General features: G+C 43.8%; 2 protein-coding genes and 1 non-coding gene across 4 annotated transcripts in view; 2 read left to right on the plus strand and 1 right to left on the minus strand.

Annotated features, from left to right (window-relative positions):
* TTC33 (tetratricopeptide repeat domain 33) overlaps positions 1–16,781 on the minus strand; it is a 77,633-nt gene extending 60,852 nt beyond the window's left edge. For both annotated transcript variants that reach the window (XM_038744326.1, XM_038744325.1), the window contains exons 1-2: positions 16,738–16,781; positions 8,685–8,906 (exon numbers count right to left, since the gene is read on the minus strand). In XM_038744326.1, coding sequence (XP_038600254.1) covers positions 8,685–8,905 — 221 coding nt within the window. In that variant the 5' untranslated portion in view covers position 8,906; positions 16,738–16,781. The remainder of the gene's footprint in view (positions 1–8,684; positions 8,907–16,737) is intronic.
* A 249-nt stretch (positions 16,782–17,030) lies between these two features.
* Positions 17,031–26,601, plus strand: RPL37 (ribosomal protein L37). Its single transcript, XM_038744074.1, has 4 exons — positions 17,031–17,118; positions 23,456–23,591; positions 25,177–25,261; positions 26,484–26,601. Exons 1-4 carry the CDS (start codon positions 17,116–17,118, stop codon positions 26,551–26,553), a joined length of 294 nt encoding a protein of 97 aa, XP_038600002.1. The 5' UTR covers positions 17,031–17,115; the 3' UTR covers positions 26,554–26,601.
* Positions 26,322–26,401, plus strand: LOC119925929. The gene has a single exon (XR_005449856.1). It is a non-coding gene; the product is annotated as a small nucleolar RNA SNORD72 (small nucleolar RNA).
* Positions 26,602–27,059: the final 458 nt, after the last annotated feature.

Here is a 27,059-nt window from a genome sequence, read left to right on the forward strand (position 1 = left end):
CCTCAATCCCGTGGCGCTTGGCTCTACTGTCTTGTTTCTCTCCAGACTGACCGCGTCTGTCCTCCGCCACGGGAAATTCAGAGGGTGTATCCCTTGAGCAACGACTGACTGCCTTTCTCATGGATGCTCCAGTGTGGTCTAGGAAAAGACTCAAAACCACCAAAAGTGATGAGTTTTTAAATGCTCTTTACGGTAATTTGGGAGCTCTGTTTTTACGGATTCTTGGGAAATGACATCGCAAACGTGGAGAGTGTTTTCTTTGCCTTGTACCCGAGATGCTGAAGTGGACCTCCTCAGGGGCAATAAGGAAAAATAATTTTCACGGAGAGGACACGATAGCCCCACTCCCTCTAAAGAACATTAACCTACTGAACAGTTTAATACCTTCGTTTCAAAATAGGCTTAGGACTCAAAGCGCAAGAACCTATCTATTTTCCAGAATCACAAAAAGTGGAAACCGGGGCAATGAGATAAAAAAACAAATTCACAAACACAGTAACGAATACCATAATAATAATCATTTGTGATCGCTTAGAACACTCCAGATCAGAGCCCAAGCTGGCAGCAGCAGAGGAAGACGGGAGAAAAAGCTCTCTTGTCCCTAACTGCTGCTCCAAACCTAACTAGAGCCCGCTGTTGGGTAGGGACCGTCTTTATATGTTGCCAACTTGTACTTCCCAAGCGCTTAGTAGAGTGCTCCGCACACAGTAAGCGCTCAATAAATAAGATTGAATGAATGTTCACAAGCAGAAACGGCACAGGACGAGGAAAGATGGGGTTTAGAAGCCACATCTGATTCATCTATGGATACGGTTCGACCACCACTATCTCTGGAAAAACATACCGATAAATATCCCCCTCGATGCCCAACAGAATAAGGGCAAATTTTAGGGTCAACCTGTATCGAATTTGGAAACACGGTAAATCTGCGTGGAAAGAGCAGAGTGGGCAATTTACATTCATTCATTCGTTCAATCGTCTTTATTGAGCGCTTACTGTGTGCAGAGCACTGGACTACGCGCTTGGGAAGTATAAGTCGGCAACATATAGAGACGGTCCCTACCCTACAACGGGCTCACAGCCTAGAAGGGGGAGACACACAACAAAACAAAACATGTAGACGGGTGTCAAAATCGTCAGAACAAATAGAATTAAAGCATAAATGCCTTGACGGTTTTAACTGATAGGTGTGGAAACGCTAAATATTTCCTGTGTGTGGCTCTCTGCAGGTTATATAAATTGCTAAATGGCTTCAATCCCAAAGAACTGCCGATCCCTACTGCAAAAAAAAACCAACATAAAAAAGACTTTACTGCCATCGTCTGGCTAGTGACAAATGTTGGGTAACGAAAGTCTGTTTCCAAAATGCAGGCCAACTGAGAAACTCACCCTGGCAGCGCACACCCATCAATCCTATTTACTGAGCGCTCTCTGTGGGCAAAGCACCGTCCCAAGCGCTCAGGAGAGTAATGATAATCATAAGAATGATGGCATTTATTAAGCGCTTACTATCATCATCAACCGTATTTATTGAGCACTTACTGTGTGAAGAGCACTGTACTAAGCGTTTGGGAAGTACAAGTTGGCAACATATACAGTCCCTACCCAATAGTGGGCTCACAGTCTAAAAGGGGGAGACAGAGAACAAAACCAAACATACTAACAAAATAAAATAAATAGAATAGATACGTACAAGTAAAATAAATAAATAAATATTCTGTTCTAAGCGCTGGGGAGGTTACAAGGTGATCAGTGGTCCCACGGGGGGCTCACAGTCTTAATCCCCATTTTACAGATGAAGGAACTGAGGCCCGGAGAAGTGAAGTGACTTGCCCAAGGTCACACAGCTGACAGCTGGCGGGGCCGAGATTTGAACCCACGACCTCTGACTCCAAAGCCCGGGCTCTTTCCACTGAGCCACGCTCCTTGTACTAGAGAACTATTTAACAATATTAATAGAGTACTATTTAACAATAAAAGACATTCCCCGCCCACAACAAGCTTACGGTCACATCTCTCTAAGTTCAGAATGAAGTTTCGTTTCATCATGGCTGCATTATAGCATCTAAGGTGTTTGTCTCCCTTTGAATAATGATAATAATAATAATAATAATATTGTTAGTATTTGTTAAGCACTTACAATTTGCCAAACACTGTTCTAAGTGCTCAGGTAGATAGGAGGTAATCAGGTTGTCTCACGTGAGGCTCACAGTCTTCACCCCCATTTTACAGATGAGGTAACAGGACACAGAGAAGAAGCAGCGTGGCTCAGTGGAAAGAACCCAGGCTTGGGAGTCAGAGGTCATGGGTTCTAATCCTGACTCTGCCACTTGTCAGCTCACTTAACTTCCCTTTGCCTCAGTTCCCTCAGCTGTAAAATGGGGCCGAAGACTGCGAGCCCCACGTGGGACAACCTGATCACCTTGTATCCCCTCAGGTGCTTAGAACAGTGCTTGGCACACAGTAAGCACTTAAAAAATACCATAATTATTATTATTATTATTAAGTGACTTGCCCAAGATCACCTGTCTACCTGTTTTTATTTTGTTGTCTGTCTCCCCCTTCGAGACGGTGAGCCCATTGTTGGGTAGGGACCGTCTCTAGATGTTGCCGACCTGTACTTCCCGAGCGCTTGGTACAGTGCTCTGCACACAGTAAGCGCTCAATAAATACGATTGAATGAATGAATAGTTGACAAGTGGCAGAACCAGGATTAGAACCCATGACATCTGACCCCCAAGCCCAGGCTCTTTCTATTAAGCCTCTTGCCCTCTACGTTCACATAGTTTAAGTGACTTAGACTGTGAGCCCCATGGGGGACAGGGACTGTGTCACACCTGATTAACTTCTCTTTACCCCAGCGATTTAGAACAGTGTTTGGCACATAGTAAGCATTTAAATGCTATAAAAAAAACACAACAGTTTTGACTTTTCTACTTTACGGTTTCTTGCCCAGGCGATGAAATTTCTCCATCAGCGGATGTTCTAAAAATGCTCTTCCTCTCAGCTAATTTTGTGTCTGCGGCCCTTATTAAATTGTAAGCTCTCTGAAGGGCAGGGAGAAGCAGCGTGGCTCAGTGGAAAGAGCCCGGGCTTTGGAGTCAGAGTTCATGGGTTCAAATCCCGGCTCTGCCAATTGTCAGCTGTGTGACTTTGGGCAAGTCGCTTCACTTCTCTGTGCCTCAGTTATCTCATCTGTAAAATGGGGATGAAGACTGTGAGCCCCCCGTGGGACAACCTGATGGCCTTGTAACCTCCCCAGCGCTTAGAACAGTGCTTTGCACATAGTAAGCGCTTAATAAATGTCATCATCATCATCAGGGATTGTGTTTTTTCACATTAACTGTACATTCTCCAGCGCTTATTATATTCCCAACTCTTAGAACAGCGTTTAACCTGTAGTAATCGCTTAAATACCACACAAAACCCACCACATGTGTCAGAATTATGACAAGGCTTCAAAGCCCCACTCTTTTAAGGAAAGAATTTATCTTTCATTTCTCCAAAAGAACCCATCCGGTTCTTCTCATAGACACGAACAAAAAAAAAAAAATCCTCTACAGAAACACGCGACGGCATCTTCTGATCTCTAGAAATGTGCATAACAACATCTCGACCCTATGGTTCACGACGCATCGCGACAGTCGAGCTTGGAAAACGACATCCTCGGGTCACTGGGACATTAGGAAATTCTCGGAACATTAATGATGGCATTTATTAAGCGCTTACTATGTGCAAAGCACTGTTCTAAGCGCTGGGGAGGCTACAAGGTGATCAGGTTGTCCCACAGGGGGCTCAAGTCTTCACCCCCATTTTACAGATGAGGTCTCTGAGGCCCAGAGAAGTTAAGTGACTTGCCCAAAGTCACACAGCTGACAAGTGGCGGAGCCGGGATTTGAACCCATGACCTCTGACTCCATAGCCCGCGCTCTTTTCCACTGAGCCACGCTGCTTCTCTTGCTTCACGCTGAGCCACATTCCGGAATTTGATGAATGAACACAGTTAAATAAGATTACAAGTCACCGGAGTAGCTCTGGAGCAAGGTTTGCCAATGCCCGAATAAACCAGGCAGGGAGTTTTCTCGGCTTGAAGATAAAATAGGGTGGTGAGAGTCTGTCAGGTGCTTCTGACATTAACTTCTATTTTCGGTCAGGTTTGTAGTGCAGATTGTAAATTATTTATTCATTCAATAGTATTAACTGAGCGCTTACTATGCACAGAGCACTGTATTAAGCGCTCTGGCCTGGATTGCCCTGCCTCCTCACATCCGCCAAACTAGCTCTCTTCCTCCCTTCAAAGCCCTACTGAGAGCTCACCTCCTCCCGGAGGCCTTCCTTTTCCCTCTCCTCCTCCCTCTGCCCTACCCCCTTCCCCTCCCCACAGCACCGGTGCATATTTGCACATATTTATTATTCTATTGATTTTATTAATGATATGTACATAGCTATAATTCTATTTATCTGTTCTGATGGTATTGACACCAGTCTACTTGTTTTGTTTTGTTGACTGTCTCCCCGCTTCTAGACTGTGAGCCCGACGTTGGGTAAGGGCCGTCTCTATAGTGGCCGATTTGTACTTTCCGAGCGCTTAGTACGGTGCTCTGCACATCGTAAGCGCTCAATAAATACGATTGAATGAATGAAAGTACAACAGATAGAGACAATCCCTACCCAACAACGGGCTGACAGTCTAGAAGGGGGGAGACAGACAACAAAACAAAACAAGTAGACAGGCAACAAGAGCATCGGTATTTATATTTACATTACTATCTGTCTTCCCCTCGAGACTGTAAACTTCTTGTGGGCAGGGAGTGAGTCTGCCAACTCGTTTGTACCGTACTCTCCCAAGCGTTTAGTGCAGTGCTCTCTGCACACAGTAAGCGCTCAATAAATACGACTGAATGAATAAATGGGAGTACAATTCAGCAACCGATACCCAACAACGAGCTCACAGTCTACTAGGAGGGAGACAGACAATGAACCAAGTACACAGGCATCAAGAGAATCCATATTTCTATTACTATCAGTCTTCCCCTCGAGACTGTAAACTTGTTGTGGGCAGGGAGTCAGTCTGCCAACTTGTTTGTACTGCATTTTCCGAAGCGCTTAGTACGGTGCTCTGCACACAGGAAGCACTCGATAAATACGACTGAATGAATATTGCAATTATAATGTATTATAATTATAATGTGCATTATTTATTGTATATAATGGAATTCTTATGTAATATAATATAGTATATATATACATATAGTATATATATACATGTAGTATATATATATATATATATATATATATATATATATACATACACACACATATAGTATATATATAGACTGTGAGCCCACTGTTGGGTAGGGACTGTCTCTATATGTTGCCAATTTGTACTTCCCAAGCGCTTAGTACAGTGCTCTGCACATAGTAAGCGCTCAATAAATACAATTGATGATGATGATGATATGGAGACGACTGAATGAATATTGTAATTATAATATATTATAATTATAATGTGCATTATTTATTGTATATAATGGAATTATTATCTAATATAATATAGAGTGTACATATATATACATATAGTATATATGGAGAAGCAGCGTGGCTCAGTGGAAAGAGCCCGGGCTTTGGAGTCAGAGGTCGTGGGTTCAAATCCCAGCTCCGCCAGTTGTCAGCTGTGTGACTTTGGGCAAGTCGCTTCACTTCTCTGGGCCTCAGTTCCCTCATCTGTAAAATGGGGATTAAGACTGTGAACCCCCCATGGGACAACCTGATCACCTTGTAGCCTCCCCAGCGCTTAGAACAGTGCTTTGCACATAGTAAGCGCTTAATAAATGCCATCATTATTATTATTATAGTAATATAGCAATTACTATTACGATAGAAGCCAGTCTCCTTGTTTTGTTTTGTTGTCTGTCTCCCCCTTCTAGCCTGGGAGCCCGTTGTTGGGTAGGGACCGTCTCTATATGTTGCCAACCTGTACTTCCCAAGCGCTTAGTCCAGTGCTCTGCACACAGTAAGCGCTCAAGAAATGCAATTGAATGAATGAATGAAGTGCTTAGTACGGTGCTCTGCACAGAGTAAGTGCTCAATAAATACCACTGATGATGATGATGATATTTACTGAGCACTTACAGCAGACAGGGCTCCGTACTAAGTGCTTGGGACAGTAGCGTAGGCCTGGGAGCCGGAAGGACCTCGGTTCTAATCCCGGCTCCGCCAATTGTCAGCTGTGTGACTCTGGGCAAGTCACTTCACTTCTCTGGGCCTCATCTGGAAAATGGGGATTAAGACTGCGAGCCCCCCGTGGGACAACCTGATCGCCTTGTAACCTCCCCAGTGCTTAGAACAGTGCTTTGCACACAGTAAGCGCAGAGAAGCAGCGTGGCTCAGTGGAAAGAGCCCGGGCTTTGGAGTCAGAGGTCGTGGGTTCAAATCCCCGCTCCGCCAACTGTCAGCTGTGTGAATTTGGGAAAGTCACTTCACTTCTCTGTGACTCAGTTCCCTCATCTGTAAAATGGGGATGAAGACTGTGAGCCCCCCGTGGGACAACCTGATCACCTTGTAACCGCCACAGTGCTTAGAACAGTGCTTTGCACATAGTAAGCGCTTAACAAATACCATCATTATTATTAATAATAATAAATGTCTATTATTATTATTATTATTATTATTATTATTATGCGACAGACCATCACTTGGAAGGCACACTTCCTCCCAGAGGCCTTCCCTGACTAAGCCCTCCTTCCCTCTTTTCCCACTCCCTTCTGCATCGCCCTTGCACTTGGATTTGCTCCTTTCAATCCCCCCTCCCTTGGCCCCTTGGCACTCGCGCCCACATCCGAAATTTATTTATTAATATTCACATCCATCTCTCCTTCTAGACTGTCAGCTTGCTGTGGACAGGGAGAGTGTTTCTACCAACCCTGTTACGTTGTACTCTCCGAGCGCTCCGTCCAGTGCTCTAGACTGTAAGCTGGTTGTGGGCAGGAAACCCATCTATTATTGTACGATAATTATAATAATAATAATCATGGGATTTGCTGAGCGCTTACTACATGCCAAGCATCGTTCCAAGCACTAGAGCAGATACAAGGTAATCAGCTTGTCCCACGTGGGGCAGGAAACCTGTTATATTATCGTACTGTAATTATAGTACTAATAATAATAACGGTATTTGCTAAGCACTTACTAGGCGCCAAGCATTGTTTCAAGTGCTGGAGTAGATACACGGTAATCAGGTTGTCCCACGTGGGGCTCACAGTCTTCATCCCCATTTTACAGATAACTGAGGCACAGAGAAGTTAAGCAGCTTGCCCAAGGTCACACAGCATCATCAATCATCATCAATCGTATTTATGGAGCGCTTACTGTGTGCAGAGCACTGTACTAAGCGCTTGGGAAGTACAAATTGGCAACATATAGAGACAGTCCCTACCCAACAGTGGGCTCACAGTCTAAAAGGGGGAGACAAAACCAAACATACTGACAAAATACAATAAATAGAATAGATATGTACAAATAAAATAAATAAATAAAATAAATAAATAAATAAATCATCATCATCAATCGTATTTATTGAGCGCTTACTGTGTGCAGAGCACTGTACTAAGCCCTTGGGAAGTACAAATTGGCAACATATAGAGACAGTCCCTACCCAACAGTGGGCTCACAGTCTAAAAGGGGGAGACAAAACCAAACCTACTAACAAAATAAAATAAATAGAATAGATATGTACAAATAAAATAAATAAATAAATAAAATAAATAAATAAATCATCATCATCAATCGCATTTATTGAGCGCTTACTGTGTGCACAGCACTGTACTAAGCGCTTGGGAAGTACAAATTGGCAACATATAGAGACAGTCCCTACCCAACAGTGGGCTCACAGTCTAAAAGGGGGAGACAAAACCAAACCTACTAACAAAATAAAGTAAATAGAATAGATATGTACAAGTAAAATAAATAAATAAATAGAGCAATAAATCTGTACAAACATATATACATATATACAGGTGCTGTGGGGAAGGGAAGGAGGTAAGATGGCGGGGATGGAGAGGGGGACGAGGGGGAGAGGAAGGAAGGGGCTCAGTCTGGGAAGGCCTGCCGGAGGAGGTGAGCTCTCAGTAGGGCCTTGAAACACTATTCTAAGCACTGGGGAGGTTACAAGGTGATCAGGTTGCCCCACGGGGGGCTCACAGTCTTAATCAATCAGTCAATCGTATTTATTGAGCGCTTACTATGTGCAGAGCCCTGTACTAAGCGCTTGGGAAGCACAAATTGGCAACACATAGAGACAGTCCCTACCCAACAGTGGGCTCACAGTCTCAAATCCCCATTTTCCAGATGAGGTAACCGAGGCCCAGAGAAGTGACTTGCCCAAAGTCACCCAGCTGACAGTTGGCAAGGCCAGGATTTGAACCCACGGCCTCTGACTCCAAAGCCCGGGCTCTTTTCCACCGTCTCCCTACGGCAGAGCCGGGATCAGACCCCCGTGTCGCCCGCCTCCCAAGCGCGGGCTCTTTCCACTAACCCCCCTCCGAGCTCTCCGCGGCGCTCCGCACGCAGCAAGCCCTCAATAAACCCGACCGGCGGCCGTGTACCCGGTAGGCGCTCAATAAATACGACTCGGCGGGCGATTAATCGACTCCCCGCCTCTCGCCCCTCCGGCCAAACACACGTACCGTCGGTTTTCGGCCAGGGCGGCTCCTTCCTCTTTCAGCCGCTCGCTTCTCTGGCCGCAGTCTTCCAGGAGGATCTCTTTCCTCCGCTTGCCGGCCCGGATCCAGTCGGCCTCGTCCCCGTCCGCCGGGCCCTGCTCGTCGGCGGCTTCGGCTTCGAACCGCTGGGAGCTCGTCTTGGACACCCTCTCGCCGATCTTCCTCTTCCACCCGAAGGAGGCCATCCTGGAAGAAAAATGCGGTCCATCGATCAACCGACGACGCCCACGGGGCGCTTACTGTGTGCGGCGCGCGGGAGGGTCCGGTGCGACGCAGTCGGCGGACACGCTCCCCGCCCACCATGCGCCCCAGCCTTCGATAGCTCAGCCGGTACAACGGAGGAGTATAATCGATCAATCAATCAATCGTATTTAGTGAGCGCTTACTGTGTGCAGAGCACTGGACTAAGCGCTTGGGAAGTCCAAGTTGGCAACATCTAGAGACGGTCCCTCCCCAACAGCGGGCTCACAGCCTAGAAGGGGGAGACAGACGACAAAACAAAGCATATTAACAAAATAAAATAGAATCAATCAATCAATTGTATTTATTGAGCGCTTACTGTGTGCAGAGCACCGTACTAAGCATTTGGGAAGTCCAAGTTGGCAATATCTAGAGACGGTCCCTACCCGACAGCGGGCTCACAGTCTAGAAGGGGGAGACAGACGACAAAACAAAGCATATTAACAAAATAAAATAGACTCAATCAATCCATCAATCAATCGTATTTATTGAGCGCTTACTGTGTGCAGAGCACTGGACTAAGCGCTTGGGAAGTCCAAGTTGGCAACATCTAGAGACGGTCCCTACCCGACGGCGGGCTCACAGGCTAGAAGGGGGAGACAGACGACAAAACAAAGCCTATTAACAAAATAAAATAAATAGAATCAATCAATCCATCAATCAATCGCATTTATTGAGCGCTTACTGTGTGCAGAGCACTGTACTAAGCGCTTGGGAAGTCCAAGTTGGCAACATCTAGAGACGGTCCCTACCCGACGGCGGGCTCACAGGCTAGAAGGGACAGGCGGCGGGCTCACAGGCTAGAAGGGGGAGTCAGATGACAAAACAAAGCATATTAACAAAATAAAATAGACTCAATCAATCCATCAATCAATCGTATTTATTGAGCGCTTACTGTGTGCAGAGCACTGGACTAAGCGCTTGGGAAGTCCAAGTTGGCAACATCTAGAGACGGTCCCTACCCGACGGCGGGCTCACAGGCTAGAAGGGGGAGACAGACGACAAAACAAAGCATATTAACAAAATAAAATAGACTCAATCAATCCATCAATCAATCGTATTTATTGAGCGCTTACTGTGTGCAGAGCACTGTACTAAGCGTTTGGGAAGTCCAAGTTGGCAACATCTAGAGACGGTCCCTACCCGACGGCGGGCTCACAGGCTAGAAGGGGGAGACAGAGGACAAAACAAAGCATATTAACAAAATAAAATAAATAGAATCAATCCATCAATCAATCGTATTTATTGAGCGCTTCCTGTGTGCAGAGCACTGTACTAAGCGCTTGGGAAGTCCAAGTTGGCAACATCTAGAGACGGTCCCTACCCGACGGCGGGCTCACAGGCTAGAAGGGACAGGCGGCGGGCTCACAGGCTAGAAGGGGGAGACAGATGACAAAACAAAGCATATTAACAAAATAAAATAGACTCAATCAATCCATCAATCAATCGTATTTACTGAGAGCTTACTGTGTGCAGAGCACTGGACTAAGCATTTGGGAAGTCCAAGTTGGCAACATCTAGAGACGGTCCCTACCCGACAGCGGGCTCACAGGCTAGAAGGGGGAGACAGACGACAAAACAAAGCATATTAACAAAATAAAATAAATTGAATCAATCAATCAATCGTATTTACTGAGCGCTTACTGTGTGCAGAGCACTGTACTAAGCACTTGGGAAGTCCACGTTGGCAACATCTAGAGATGGTCCCTACCCGACGACGGGCTCACAGGCTAGAAGGGGGAGACAGAGGACAAAACAAAGCCTATTAACAAAATAAAATAGAATCAATCAATCAATCGTATTTATTGAGCGCTTACTATGTGCAGAGCACTGGACTAAGCGCTTGGGAAGTCCAAGTTGGCAACATCTAGAGACGGTCCCTACCCGACAGCGGGCTCACAGGCTAGAAGGGGGAGACAGATGACAAAACAAAGCACATTAACAAAATAAAATAAATAGAATCAATCAATCAATCCTATTTATTGAGCGCTTACTGTGTGCAGAGCACCGTACTAAGCGCTTGGGAAGTCCACGTTGGCAACATCTAGAGACGGTCCCCACCCGACGGTGGGCTCACAGGCTAGAAGGGGGAGACAGAGGACAAAACAAAGCATATTAACAAAATAAAATAAATAGAATCAATCAATCAATCGTATTTACTGAGCGCTTACTGTGTGCACAGCACTGTACTAAGTGCTTGGGAAGTCCAAGTTGGCAACATCTAGAGACGGTCCCCACCCGACGGTGGGCTCACAGGCTAGAAGGGGGAGACAGAGAACAAAACTAAACGTATTAACCAATATACGATGGGAATAGGAGGACAAGTAGAATCTCCAGTGGTTGCCTGTCAACCTTCGCACGAAGGTTACCCGACAACGGGTCTAGAAGGGGGGAGACAAGGAGACCGGAGAAGCAGCGTGGCTCGGTGGAAAAGAGCCCGGGCTTGGGAGTCAGAGGTCATGGGTTCCAATTCCGGCTCCGCCGACTGTCAGCTGGGTGACTTTGGGCAAGTCGCTTCACTTCTCTGGGCCTCGGTTCCCTCATCTGTGAAATGGGGATGAAGACGGTGAGCCCCCCGTGGGACAACCTGATCACCTTGTAACTTCCCCAGTGCTTAGAACAGTGCTTTGCACATAGTAGGCGTTCAATAAATGCCATCATTATTATTATATTATTAATAGCAATTACTATAATGCTATATATGTGTATGTGTGCATACACACATATATATAGCATATATACATATAGCATATACATGCATACATATAGCATATATACACTATATATATGTATGCATATAGCATGTATCTGATATATGTATATATGCTATATATGTGTGTATGTGTGCATGCACACACACACATATACAGCATATATACATAAGCATATACATGCATACATATAGCCTATATACACTATATGTGTGTATACATATAGCATGTATATGCTGCGTGTATATATGCTATATGTGTGTGTGTGCACGCACACACACATATAGCATATATACATACAGCATATACATGCTATATGTGTGTATACATATAGCATGTATATGCTGTATGTATATATGCTGTGTGTGTGTGCATGCACACACACATATAGCATATATACATACAGCATATACATGCATACATATAGCATATATACACGATATATGTATACATATAGCATGTATATGCTATATATGTGCATTTTATTGTAATCATATACAATATAATGTACATCATAACTACATAATGTACAAGTATAACATTCATTATATCATAATTGTGTTATATAGAATGTAGTGTGCATTATAACTGCATAATGTATTATAATTATAATATTCATCATAATTATGTTGTAAATAGAATGTACATTGTAATTATATGGTGTGATATAATTATAATATTGATTATATAATTATGTTATGTGTGATATAATGTAGATTATAATTATATAATGTATCATGATTATAATGTTCATTCAATTGTGTTGATTGAGCGCTGTGTGCACAGCACTGTAGCAAGCGCTTGGAAAGTACAATTCGGCAACAGATAGAGACAATCATTCATTCATTCATTCAGTAGTCTTTATTGAGCGCTTCCTGTGTGCAGAGCACTGTACTAAGCGCTCGGGAAGTACAAATCGGCCCCAGACAGAGCCGGTCCCAACCCAACAACGGGCTCCCCGGCTAGAAGGGGGAGACGGACAACAAAACAAGGAGACTGGCTTCTCTAGTAATAGTAATTACTATAATACTGTATATATGTGTGTATACATATACATATATGTATACACACACACTATATTATATTACACAATAATTCCATTATATACAATGAATAATGCTTATTGTAATTATAGTATATTATAATTATAATGTGCATTCAGTCGTATTTACTGAGCGCTTCCTGTGTGCAGAGCACTGTACTAAGCGCTTGCGAAGTACAATTAGGCAACATAGAGAGACGATCCCTGCCCAACAACGGGCTCCCAGGCTAGAAGGGGGAGACGGACAACAAAACAAGGAGACCGGCTTCTCTAGAAATAGTAACTACTATAATACTACATGTATATAGATATACACTATATTACATTACGTAAAAATTCCATCATCTACAATAAATAATGCATAGCATACGTAATAATTCCTTTATATACAATAAGTAATCAATCAATCAATCTTATTTATTGAGCGCTTACTGTGTGCAGAGCACTGTACTAAGCGCTTGGGAAGTCCAAGTTGGCAACATATAGAGACGGTCCCTACCCAACAGTGGGCTCACAGTCCATAATGCAGGTCATACGTAATAATTCCATTATATACAATAAATAATGTATATTATAACTATAATACATAGTTATATACATATACACATAATATACAGTTATAATATGCATTCAGTCGCATTTATTGAGCTATTCCTGTGTGCAGAGCACTGTACTAAGCGCTTGGGAAGTACAAGTAGGCAACATCTAGAGCCGGTCCCTGCCCAACAACGGGCTCCCAGGCTAGAAGGGGGAGACGGACAACAAAACAAAACAAGGAGACTGGCTTTTATAGTAATAGCAATTACTATAATATTACATGCATATAGATATACGCTATATTACATTACTTAATAATTCCATTATATACAATAAATAAGGCATGTCATACGTAATAAGGCGATCATATACAATAAATAATGCATGTCATATGTAAAAATTCCATTATATACAATAAATAATGCGTATTATAACTATGATACATGTTATATATTATAATTCTAATATGCATTCAGTCGTATTTATTCAGCAATTCCTGTGTGCACAGCACTGTACTAAGCGCTTGGGAAGGACAGTTAGGCGACATACAGAGACGGTCCCTGCCCAACAGCGGGCTCCCAGGCTAGAAAGGGGAGATGGACAACAAAACAAAACAAGGAGACTGGCTTCTACAGTAATAGTAATTATTATAATACTATATGTGTATGTATGTATACCCTAGATAACATTATGTACTATTCCATTATATACAATGGATAATGCATATTATAACTATAACATATAATAATATATTATATAATACATTATACATAATATAATGCATATTATAACTATAATATATGATGATATATTATAATTATGATATGCATTCAGTCGTATTTACTGCATGTATGTTATATTACATATATTATAATTATAATATGCATTCAGTTGCATTTATTGAGCGCTTCCTGTGTGCAGAGCACTGTACTAACCGCTTGGGAAATACAATTAGGCAACATCTAGAGATGGTCCCTTCCCAACAGCGGGCTCCCAGGCTAGAAGGGGGAGATGGACAACAAAACAAAACAAGGAGACTGGCTTCTACAGTAATAGCAATTAGTATAATACTATATGTGTATGTATATATACCCTATATTACATTATGTAATATTCCATTATATACAATGGATAAGGCATATTATAACTATAACATGTAATAATATATTATATAATACATTATACATAATATAATGCATATTATAACCATAATATACGATGATATATTATAATTATAATATGCATTCAGTCGTATTTATTGAATATATATTATATTGCATATATTATAATTATAACATGCATTCAGTCGCATTTATTGAGCGCTTCCTGTGTGCAGAGCACTGGACTAAGCGCTTGGGAAGGACAATTGGGCAACATCTAGAGCCGGTCCCTGCCCAACAGCGGGCTCCCAGGCTAGAAGGGGGAGATGGACAACAAAACAAAACAAGGAGACTGGCTTCTACAGTAATAGTAATTATTATAATACTATATGTGTATGCATACATACCCTATATTACATTATGTACTATTCCATTATATACAATGGACAATGCATATTATAACTATAACATATAACAATACATTATATAATACATTATACATAATATAATGCATATTATAACAACTATAATATATGATGATATATTAGAATTATAATATGCATTCAGTCGTATTTATTGAATATATATTATATTACATAGATTATAATTATAATATGCATTCAGTCGTATTTATTGAACATATATTACATAGATTATAATATGCATTCAGTCGTATTTATTGAACATATATTATATTACATATATTATAATTATAATATGCATTCAGTCGTATTTATTGAGCGCTTCCTGCGTGCAGAGCACTGGACTAAGCGCTTGGGAGGTACAATTAGGCAACATCTAGAGCCGGTCCCTGCCCAACAGCGGGCTCCCAGGCTAGAAGGGGGAGATGGACAACAAAACAAAACAAGGAGACTGGCTTCTACAGTAATAGTAATTATTATAATACTATATGTGTATGCATACATACCCTATATTACATTATGTACTATTCCATTATATACAATGGACAATGCATATTATAACTATAACATATAACAATACATTATATAATACATTATACATAATATAATGCATATTATAACAACTATAATATATGATGATATATCAGAATTATAATATGCATTCAGTCGTATTTATTGAATATATATTATATTACATAGATTATAATTATAATATGCATTCACTCGTATTTATTGAACATATATTATATTACATAGATTATAATTATAATATGCATTCAGTCGTATTTATTGAACGTATATTATATTACATAGATTATAATTATAATATGCATTCAGTCGTATTTATTGAGCAATTCCTGCGTGCACAGCACTGTACTAAGCGCTTGGGAAGGACAATTAGGCGACATACAGAGACGGTCCCTGCCCAACAGCGGGCTCACAGTCTAGAAGGGGGAGGCGGCCACTACAACAAAACATGTAGACAGGCATCAGGAGCATAGCAGGCATTCATTCAATCGTATTTATTGAGCGCTTCCTGCGTGCAGAGCACTGTACTAAGCGCTTGGGAGGTACAATTAGGCAACATCTAGAGCCGGTCCCTGCCCAACAGCGGGCTCCCAGGCTAGAAGGGGGAGATGGACAACAAAACAAAACAAGGAGACTGGCTTCTACAGTAATAGTAATTATTATAAAACTATATGTGTATGCATACATACCCTATATTACATTATGTACTATTCCATTATATACAATGGACAATGCATATTATAACTATAACATATAACAATACATTATATAATACATTATACATAATATAATGCATATTATAACAACTATAATATATGATGATATATTAGAATTATAATATGCATTCAGTCGTATTTATTGAATATATATTATATTACATAGATTATAATTATAATATGCATTCACTCGTATTTGTTGAACATATATTACATAGATTATAATATGCATTCAGTCGTATTTATTGAACATATATTACATTACATAAATTATAATTATAATATGCATTCAGTCGCATTTATTGAGCGCTTCCTGTGTGCAGAGCACTGGACTAAGCGCTTGGGAAGGACAAGTAGGCAACATCTAGAGACGGTCCCTGCCCAACAGCGGGCTCCCAGCCTAGAAGGGGGAGATGGACAACAAAACAAAACAAGGAGACTGGCTTCTACAGTAATAGTAATTATTATAATACTATATGTGTATGCATACATACCCTATATTACATTATGTACTATTCCATTATATACAATGGACAATGCATATTATAACTATAACATATAATAATATATTATATAATACATTATACATAATATAATGCATATTATAACAACTATAATATATGATGATATATTAGAATTATAATATGCATTCAGTCGTATTTATTGAATATATATTATATTACATAGATTAGTAGTAAGCGCCCCCGCCCCCCGCACTCACCCGCAGGCCTGACTGTCCTCCCCGGGCCGGCGGCTGGGGCGGCCCTGACCTTTGCCCCGGAAGTGGTCCGTCCCCCTATCCGCTCCCCCTGTCCGCTCCCCTTCCGGTCCCCCCCCGCGGCGCCCCCCGGGCTCCCCGCGGCCGGGAATCTCGGGGTCGGCGGCGGAGGGGGCCCCCCACCCGTCGGCCTCCTCACGGAGAGACTTACCGGCGGGGCCACTTTCCCCGGGCCCCCTGCCCGGCTGGGAGGCCGAGGGCGGCGGAGTCCCCAGGGGGACGCTTTAGGGCGGCGCACCGGGACTCCCGGAAGTGCCGGGGCTCATATAGGCCGCTGGAGCCGGCGCTTCCGGTCTCTTTGGGCCCGCCGACTGGAGCAACATGGTGAGTGGCGCGAAGCGCAGCGCGGGGGCCCATCCGCCGCCATCCGCCGCCATCCGGCGCCATCGGACGCCGGGACCCCCGGATGGCCGCCGGGCGGGCCCCCCCCGGCACGCACCATCCGTGATGATTAGTCCCAAGCGCTCAGCACAGTGCTCAGCACGTAGTAAGCGCTCAATAAATCATCATCATCATCAATCCTATTTATCGAGCGCTTCCTGTGTGCAGGGCACTGGACTAAGCGCTTGGGAAGTCCAAGTTGGCAGCATATAGAGGCAGTCCCTACCCAACAGTGGGCTTACAGTCTAAAAGCAATAAATGCGATTGATTGAATGAATGGATAATAATCCATTGTTTAGATTGTGAGCCCAATGTTGGGTAGGGACTGTCTCTGGATGTTGCCAATTTGTACTTCCCAAGCGCTTGGTACAGTGCTCTGCACATAGTAAGCGCTCAATAAATACGATTGATGATAATGATAATGTAAACGCTTACTATGTGCGAAACACTGCTTCAAGTACAGTGCCCTGCACACAGTAAGCGCTCAATGAATGCGATTGAATGAATAATAATCATAATAATGTAGGCGCTTACTATGTGCGAAACACTGCTTCAAGTACAGTGCCCTGCACACAGTAAGCGCTCAATGAATGCGATTGAATGAATAATAATCATAATAATGTAGGCGCTTACTATGTGCGAAACACTGCTTCAAGTACAGTGCCCTGCACACAGTAAGCGCTCAATGAATGCGATTGAATGAATGAATAATAATCATAATGTAGGCGCTTACTATGTGCGAAACACTGCTTTCAGTACACTGCTTCACCTGTGTATATATGTTTGTACAGATTTATTACTCTATTTTACTTGTACATATTTACTATTCTATTTTGTTAATGATTTATCATCATCAATCGTATTTATTGAGCGCTTACTGTGTGCAGAGCACTGTACTAAGCGCTTGGGAAGTCCAAGTTGGCAACATCTAGAGACAGTCCCTACCCAACAGTGGGCTCACAGTCTAAAAGGGGGAGACAGAGAACAAAGCCAAACATACTAATAAAATAAAATAAATAGAATAGATATGTACAAGTAAAATAAAATAAATAAATATGTACATACATATATACAGGTGCTGTGGGGAAGGGAAGGAGGTAATGATGTGCATCAAGCTTTATTTCTGTTTATTCTGATGACTCGCACACTGCAGACAGTAAGCGCTCAATAAATGCGATTGAATGAATGAATAGTAATCATAATAATGTTAGCGCTTACTATGTGCGAAACACTGCTTTAACTACAGTGCTGTGCACACAGTAAGCGCTCAATCAATGCGATTGAATGAATGAAAAATAATCATAATAATGTAAGCGCTTACTATGTGCGAAACACTGCTTTAAGTACACTGCTGTGCATACAGTAAGCGCTCAGTGCGATTGAATGAATAATAATCATGTAAGCGCTTACTGTGTGCGAAACACTGCTTTAAAGTGCTCTGCACACAGTAAGCGCTCAGTAAGTACGACTGAGTGAATGAATAATAATCATAATAACAATGTAAGCGCTTACTATGTGCGAAACTGCTTTAAGTACAGTGCTCTGCACACAGTAAGCGCTCAATAAATGCGATTGAATGAATGAATAATAATGTAAGCGCTTACTATGTGCGAAACACTGCTTTAAGTACAGTGCTGTGCACACAGTAAATGCTTAATACGATTGAATGAATAATGTAAACGCTTACTATGTGCGAAACACTGCTTTAAGTACACACTGTGCACACAGTAAGCGCTCAATAAATGCGATTGAATGAATAATAATCATAATGTAAGCGCTTACTATGTGCGAAACACTGCTATAAGTACTGTGCCCTGCACACAGTAAGCGCTCAATGAATGCGATTGAATGAATGAATAGTAATCATAATAATGTAAGCGCTTACTATGCGAAACATTGCTTTAAGTACAGTGCTCTGCACACAGTAAGCGCTCAAATACGATTAAATGAATGAATAATCATAAAAGTGCTTACTATGTGCGAGACACTGCTTTAAGTACAGTGCTCTGCACACAGTAAGCGCTCAATACGATTGAATGAATGAATGGTAATCCTAATAATGTAAGCGCTTACTATGTGCGAACGGTGCTCTGCACAGTAAGCACTCAATAAGTACGATTGAATGAATGAATAGGGACCGTCTCTATATGTTGCCAACTTGTCCTTCCCAAGCGCTCAGTACAGTGCTCTGCACACAGCAAGCGCTCAATAAGTACGATTGAATGAATGAATAACAATGTAAAAGCTTACTATGTGCGAAACCGCTTTAATGACAGCAGTAACATTGATGGTATTTGTTAAGCGCTTACTATGTGCAAAGCACTGTTCTAAGCGCCGGGAAGTGTGGTCCGGGCTGCTTGGCCTTTTATAATAATGTATTTGTTCATTCATTCCTTCAATCGTATATATACCTGTATATATGTTTGTGCGTATTTATTACTCTTTATTTTATTTGTACTCATTCAATGGTATATGTACCCGTATATATGTTTGTACGTACTTATTACTCTATTTTATTTGCATTCAATTCAATTGTATATATACCTGTATATATGTTTGTATGTATTTACTACTCTACTTATTTTATTTGTACATATTTGTTCTATTTATTTATTTGGTTAATATGTTTTGTTTTGCTTGTCTCCCCCTTCTAGACTGTGAGCCCGCTGTTGAGTAGGGACCGTCTCTATATGTTGCCAACCTGTCCTTCTCAAGCGCTTAGTACAGTGCTCAATAAGTGCGATTGAACGAATGAATAACAATCAGAATAACAATGTGAGCGCTTACTATGTGCAAAGCACTGTTCTAAGCACTGGGAGGTGTGGTTGGGGCAGCCTGGCCTTTTATAATAATAATAATAATAATGGTATTCATTCATTCAATCGTATTTACTGAGCGCTTTCTGTGTGCAGAGCACTGTACCAAGCGCTTGGGAAGTACAAGTTGGCAGCATATAGAGACGGTTCCTATTCATTCAGTCGTATTGAGCGCTTACTGTGTGCAGAGCACTGTGCAAAGCGCTTGGGAAGTACAAGTTGGCAACATATAGAGACGGTCCCTACCCAACGACCGGCTCACAGTCTAGAAGTTAAGCGCTTATTATGTGCCGAGCACTGTTCTAAGCGCTGGGGAGGTTACAAAGTGATCAGGTTGTCCCACGGGGGGCTCACAGTCTTCATCCCCATTTTACAGATGAGGGAACTGAGGCCCAGAAAAGTTAGGTGACTCGCCCAGAGTCACACAGCTGACAGTTGGCGGAGCCGGGATTTGAACCCATGACCTCTGACTCCCAAGCCCGGGCTCTTTCCATTGAGCCCAGTGCTTTTAAGCGCTGGGGTAGATACAAGGTTAATATCTACGCGGGACTCACGGTCTTAATCCTCATTTTACAGATGAGGGCACTGAGGCCCAGAGAGGTCAAGTGACTTGCCTAAAGTCACCCAGCTGTCAAGTGGCAGAGCCGGGATTAGAACCCACGACCAATAGCTCCCAAGCCTGGGCTCTTGCCACTGAGCCACACCGAAGGGCAGCCCGACACAGTGGATCCAGATCAGCGTGGTTTAGTAGAAAGAACCCGGGTTTAGGAGTCAGAGGACGCGGGTTCTAATCCTACCTCCGCCACTTGCCTGCTGTGTGACTTTGGGCAAGTCACTTCTGGGTCTCAATTCCCTCGTCTGGGAAATGGGGATGAAGACTGAGCCCCGTGAAGGACAATCTGATTACCTTGTATCTACCCCAGCGCTTAGGACGGTGCTTGGCACATAGGAAGCGCCTAACAATTAATCAATTGTATTTATTGAGCGCTTACTGTGTGCAGAGCACTGTACTAAGCGCTTGGGAAGTAGAAGTTGGCAACATATACAGTCCCTACCCAACAGTGGGCTCACAGTCTAACAACTCTCATCATTATTAGCGTCTCCTGCATGCTCAAAACACTGTACTAAGTGAGCCGGGGCTCGGGGAAGGCATGATAAATGAATCCATGGCACTGAGCGCTTACTGTATGCAGCGCACTGGGCTAAGCGGGCCTGGGGTATAATCAATCAACCGTATTTATTGAGCGCTTGCTGTGTGCAGAGCACTGTACTAAGCGCTTGGGAAGTACAAGATGGCAACATATAGAGACAGTCCCTACCCAACAGTGGGCCCACAGTCTAAAAAGCAGTATAAGCAGAGAACCAATCCGTGGTACGTATTGAGCGCTTAAAACGTGGTCCCGAGAGCACTGTACTAAGCGAGCAGGGGCTCGGGGAAGGGATGATGGGAGAATCCGTGGCACTGAGCCCTTACTGTGTGCAGAGCACTGTGCTAAGCGGGCTTGGAGGGAGACCGTGTGCAGAGCTCCATACTCTACTAAACGCTCGGGAGATTATAATACAGGTTGGAGAATAACGGTTAGGAATGGTTTGGTGCCCCCCGTTTTTCCGGGTTTCTCTCAGCCCCCCTCCCCGCAGCTTTATGGCAGAAACCGTCTTCGATTTCTGGGATGCCGGGTGCTCTCTGATGTACAGTCGCCTTCGCTTTCTTAAAAATAAAAAATGTCTCTGAGCGTGAAGCTCGTGCGTGGGTGCTTGCGTGGCCCACATTGCCACCATCCAGACTGTGAGCCCACTGTTGGGTAGGGACCGTCTCTCTATGTTGCCAACTTGGACTTTCCGAGCGCTTAGTACAGTGCTCTGCACACAGTAAGCGCTCAATAAATACGATTGAATGAATGAATTGCACCCACAAAACCCATTGTGCGCATAATAGAACCCCCTGCTTCTGGATTGCAGTGTCCCAAAGAAGTGATTTGTGAATCACATTTGGATCCTTCCGCGGGAATGCCAACTAATACTAAGGACGATGGAGCCCGGGGAGGGCCTGGATTTGAGTCTACGGTGTATCGGCGGTGGTATTTATTGAGAGCTTCCTGTGTGCTGAGCACTGTACTAAGTGGTTGGGAGAGTACACTACATAGCCACCATCCAGACTGTGAGCCCACTGTTGGGCAGGGACCGTCTCTATATGTTGCCAACTTGGACTTCCCAAGCGCTTAGTACGGTGCTCTGCACAGAGTAAGCGCTCAATAAATACGATTGAATGAATGAATGAATTGGCTTGGTGGAAAGAGCCCGGGCTTGGGAGTCAGAGGTCGTGGGTTCTAATCCCGTCTCCGCCACCTGTCAGCTGTTGGCTTTGGGCAAGGCACTTAACTTCTCTGTGCTTCAGTGACCTCATCTGTCAAATGGGGATTGAGACTGTGAGCCCCATGTGGGACAACCTGATCACCTTGCATCTCCCCCGGGGCTTACATAGTGCTTGCCACCTAGTTGGTGCTTAATAAATGCCATCTTCTTTTAGACTGTGAGCCCACTGTTGGGTAGGGACTGTCTCTATATGTTGCCAACTTGTACTTCCCAAGTACACAGTAAGCGCTCAATAAATAAGATTGATGATGATCCAGCGCCTAGAACAGTGCTTGGCACATTAGTAAGCGCTTAACAGATGCCATCATCATCAATTGGTGACTCCTTTCTTGCCGACAGACTCACTGTGTACCTGGGGAGAACTCGGGGGCTTTGGGCACATTAGTAAGCGCTTAAGAGATGCCATCATCATCAATTGGTGATGCCATCATCATCAACTGGTGACTCGTTCCCTGCCCACAACAACCTGACAGACTCACCGTGTACCTGGGGAGAACTCAATCAATCAATCAATCGTATTTATTGAGCGCTTACTATGTGCAGAGCACTGTACAAAGCGCTTGGGAAGTACAAATTGGCAACATATAGAGACAGGCCCTACCCAACAGTGGGCTCACAGTCTAAAAGGGGGAGACAGAGAACAAAACCAAACATGCTAACAAAATAAAATAAATAGAATAGATGGGTACAAGTAAAATAAATAGACATATATACATATATATAGGTGCTGTGGAGATGGGAAGGAGGTAAGATGGGGATGGAGAGGGGGAGAGGAAGGAAGGGGCTCAGTCTGGGAAGGCCTCCTGGAGGGGGTGAGCTTTTGGGCTCACCCAACAGTGAGCTCAGCTTTTGGGCTGCGACCTCAATTCCCGGGGCCTCGAATGAAACTCAACTCGAAACGAAGTCTGGTTGGGATGAAAAACAGTGGTTGCCATCGCTCCCAAACCCGTCCTTTTCACGTTGGACTCGTATTCCCGGGTGCGAGAGGCCCGTGACAGCCCTTGGAGACTTCCAGATGAGAAGCTCGTTCAGTGGCGCGCTTTCCGTTCGGTCACCATTTTCAGGGGCGTGCTTCTCGTTTTGTCTCGTAGACGAAGGGAACGTCATCGTTTGGCAAACGGCGTAATAAGACGCACACTCTGTGCCGTCGCTGTGGGTCAAAGGCCTACCATCTCCAGAAGTCAACCTGTGGCAAGTGTGGCTACCCTGCCAAGCGCAAGAGAAAGTGTAAGTTCTGTGGGGTTTCAGGGCGGTTTGGCGGTCGGTTTGAAGGTGTGTCCTTGGAGAAGACGTGTATATGGTGTCTAATAGCCTTGGGTAAGGACACCGACTTTTATAATAATAATGGTATTTGTTCAGCTATGTGCTGAGCACTGTTCCGAGCGCTGGGGGAGATACAAGGTGATCAGGTTGTCCCGCGTGGGGCTCACAGTCTTCATCCCCATTTTACAGATGAGGGAACTGAGGTACATTGAAGTGAGGTGACTGGCCCAAAGTGATACTGCCAACGAGTTATGGAGAATCAATCAATCAATCGTATCTGTTGAGCGCTTACTGTGTGCAGAGCACTGGACTGAGCGCTTGGGAAGTACAAAGGGACTAGAACCCAAGCCCGTACTCTTTCCATTGAGCCACGAGCAACGTGTGTGTGTCAGTTGCATCGATCAATCAGCAGAATTTATTGAGCACTCTACTAAGCATTTGGAAGAGTGCAGTACATTCATTCATTCAATCGTATTTATTCAATTCAGTTGTATTTATTGAGCACTTACTGTGTGCAGAGCACTGAACTAAGCGCTTGGGAAGTACAAGTTGGCAACATATAGAGACGGTCCCTACCCAACAGGGAGCTCACAGTCTAGAAGGGGGAGACAGAGAACGAAACAAAACATATTAACAAAATAAGATAAATAGAATAAATATGTACAAATTAAATAAATATCTAGAGTAATAATATATAATAATACATCAGAGTTCATGGACGGTTTCTGCCCGCAACAAACTTGCAGTGTAGGGGGTAGTGTTTCTGTTGCTGAGAGCTCACCTCCTCCAGGAGGCCTTCCCAAGCCAAGCCCCTCTTTTCCTCTGCTCCCCCCCACATCGCCCCAACTCCCTCCCTCTGCTCTATCCAACCCTGCCCCACAGCACTTTTGTACATATGTACATATTTATTATTCTGTTTATTAATGATGTGTGTACATGTCTATAATTCTCTATCTTGATGCTATTGATGCCCGTCTATTTGTTTTGTTGTCTGCCTCCCCCCTTCTAGACTGTGAGCCCTTCGTTGGGTAGAGACTGTCTCTATACATTGCCGACTTGTAGTTTCCAAGTGCTTAGTACAGTGCTCTGCACACAGTAAGCACTCAGTAACTACGAATGAATGAATGCTTTAATATTTGATTGTGATGCGTGATTAGAAGCTGTTTTTTAAAAGTGCAAATAAAACTAAGTGAGATGGGAGTTGATGGTTTGCTTCTCCTGTATATATGTTTGTACATATTTATTACTCTATTTTACTTGTACATATCTATTCTATTTATTTTATGTTGTTAATATGTTTGGTTTTGTTCTCTGTCTCCCCCTTCTAGACTGTGAGCCCACTGTTGGGTAGGGACCGTCTCTCTCTGTTGCCAACTTGTACTTCCCAAGCACTTAGTACAGTGCTCTGCACACAGTAAGCACTCAATAAATGCGATTGATTGATTGATTCTCCAGCCTCAGGCATCCTTGAGAATGTAAGTGGGAACTGGGGGGGTTTCTTTCTGTTCAGTGCAGGGAAAGTATGAATTGTTTCTATTTTGTGTTGCAGATAACTGGAGTGCTAAGGCCAAAAGACGCAACACCACTGGCACTGGCCGGATGAGACACCTGAAAATTGTTTACCGCCGATTCAGGTAGGCTTGCCGTTTCTCTCTCTCTGTCTCTCTCTGTCTCTCTCTGTCTCTCTCTCTCTCTCTCTCTCTCTCCCCCCCTCCCCTCCGGCTAAAAATTCCCAGCTCTGCGGTGGATAGGACAGCTACGTAAACCTTACCAGATTTAGGGGTGTGGAAGTAGTGAGGGGGGTGGTGGGAACAGCATGGGCCTGGAAATCAGAGGACCCGGGTGGGCATCCCCCCCTGCCTTACCTCCTTCCCCTCCCCACAGCACCTGTATATATGTATATATGTTTGTACGTATTTATTATCTATTTATTTTACTTGTACATATCTATTCTATTCATTTTATTTTGTTAATGTGTTTTATTTTGTTCTCTGTCTCCCCCTTCTAGACTGTGAGCTCACTGTTGGGTAGGGACCGTCTCTATATGTTGCCAACTTGCACTTCCCAAGCGCTTAGTACAGTGCTCTGCACACAGTAAGCGCTCAATAAATACGATTGATTGATTATCAGAGCAGAGACAGGTCCCTGTGTCACATGGAGCTCACGGTCTAATTAGGACGGAGAATAAGAGCTTAATCCCCATTTTGCAATCGAAGAAACTTGAGGCACAGAGAAATGAAGTGATTTGCCCCAGGTCGCCCAGCAAGCAGTTGGCAGGGCTGAGATTAAAACCCAGGTCCTCTAACTCCCGGGTCTATGCTCTTTCCAGTGGGAGAGGCTCCTTGCTTATTTTTCTCCCCTTCGTCCCAGAATGTGCTAAAGTTAACTAAAAAACAAAAGCACTGCGGTTCTGCCTTGGGTAGGTGGAAGCATTCTTGAGGTTTGTGTGGAAACAGGAGCTGTGGGTTGAATTGGGGGGTGAGGGGGTGCTTTTTTGTTGGTTTTTTTTTAGCAGATGATGAAGGGTGGGGATTGGAATAAAAAATCCAGGCCCCTTAGTTAACAAGGTGCTGAGTGCCCTATCTGGTTGTGCTTTTATTTACTGAGTTTTGCCGTGGCCCGATGATCCTTGAGGTTTTCCTTTGGTGAGAAAGGGCAGCGGGGCACAGGTCATACGCTTATGGCGCAGAATGAAGCTTATTGATGATGTCCTCATAAAAAAATGTCTGAACATATGAGTTCCATAGTGATTTCAATGCCTACTGAGATAAGCTGAGCGACGACGGCTGCCCGGGAAGCCGGACGGAACCGCCCGCTTTACCCCGTGACTCACCACCCTTCCTTCTCTCCCTCCAGGAATGGATTCCGCGAGGGGACGACTCCGAAACCCAAACGAGCAGCTGTGGCGGCATCCAGCTCGTCGTAAAGATTCGACTGTTGGTTAAAATAAATGGTCCCGTTGGGAAATCCCGTCTCCTTGGGCCGTTGTCTGCTGCGACGCGAGCCCCGCCTTCTCTCCCCTCTACCGTTGGCGGGTTGGCTTGTGATCGCTGTGCTGTGGGCCACTATTGCTGCCGAGTTTGCTGGAAGAAAGCTGCCTGGGTAGCCCAGCGTGGCTTCGTGGGAAGTACACGGGCTTGAGAGTCAGAGGTCACGGGTTCTAATCCCGGCCCTGCCACTTGTCTGCTGGGTGACCTTGGGTAAGTCGCCTCTCTGTGCCTGTTGCCTCATCTGTAAAATGAGGATTAAGACTGTGAGCCCCGTGGGGGGCAACCTGATTACCTTGTATCTACCCCAGCGCTTAGAGTGGCACGTAATAAGCGCTTAACAAACACCATTATTATAACAGTTGTGGTGTTGGTTAAGTGCTCACTGGGTGTTAAGGTTGTCAGGAAGGGCACAATCCCCGTTCCACATGTGGCTCTCACCATC

The sequence above is a fragment of the Tachyglossus aculeatus genome, chromosome 3 (genome assembly GCF_015852505.1).
Source record: "Tachyglossus aculeatus isolate mTacAcu1 chromosome 3, mTacAcu1.pri, whole genome shotgun sequence".
Lineage (NCBI taxonomy): Eukaryota > Metazoa > Chordata > Mammalia > Monotremata > Tachyglossidae > Tachyglossus > Tachyglossus aculeatus.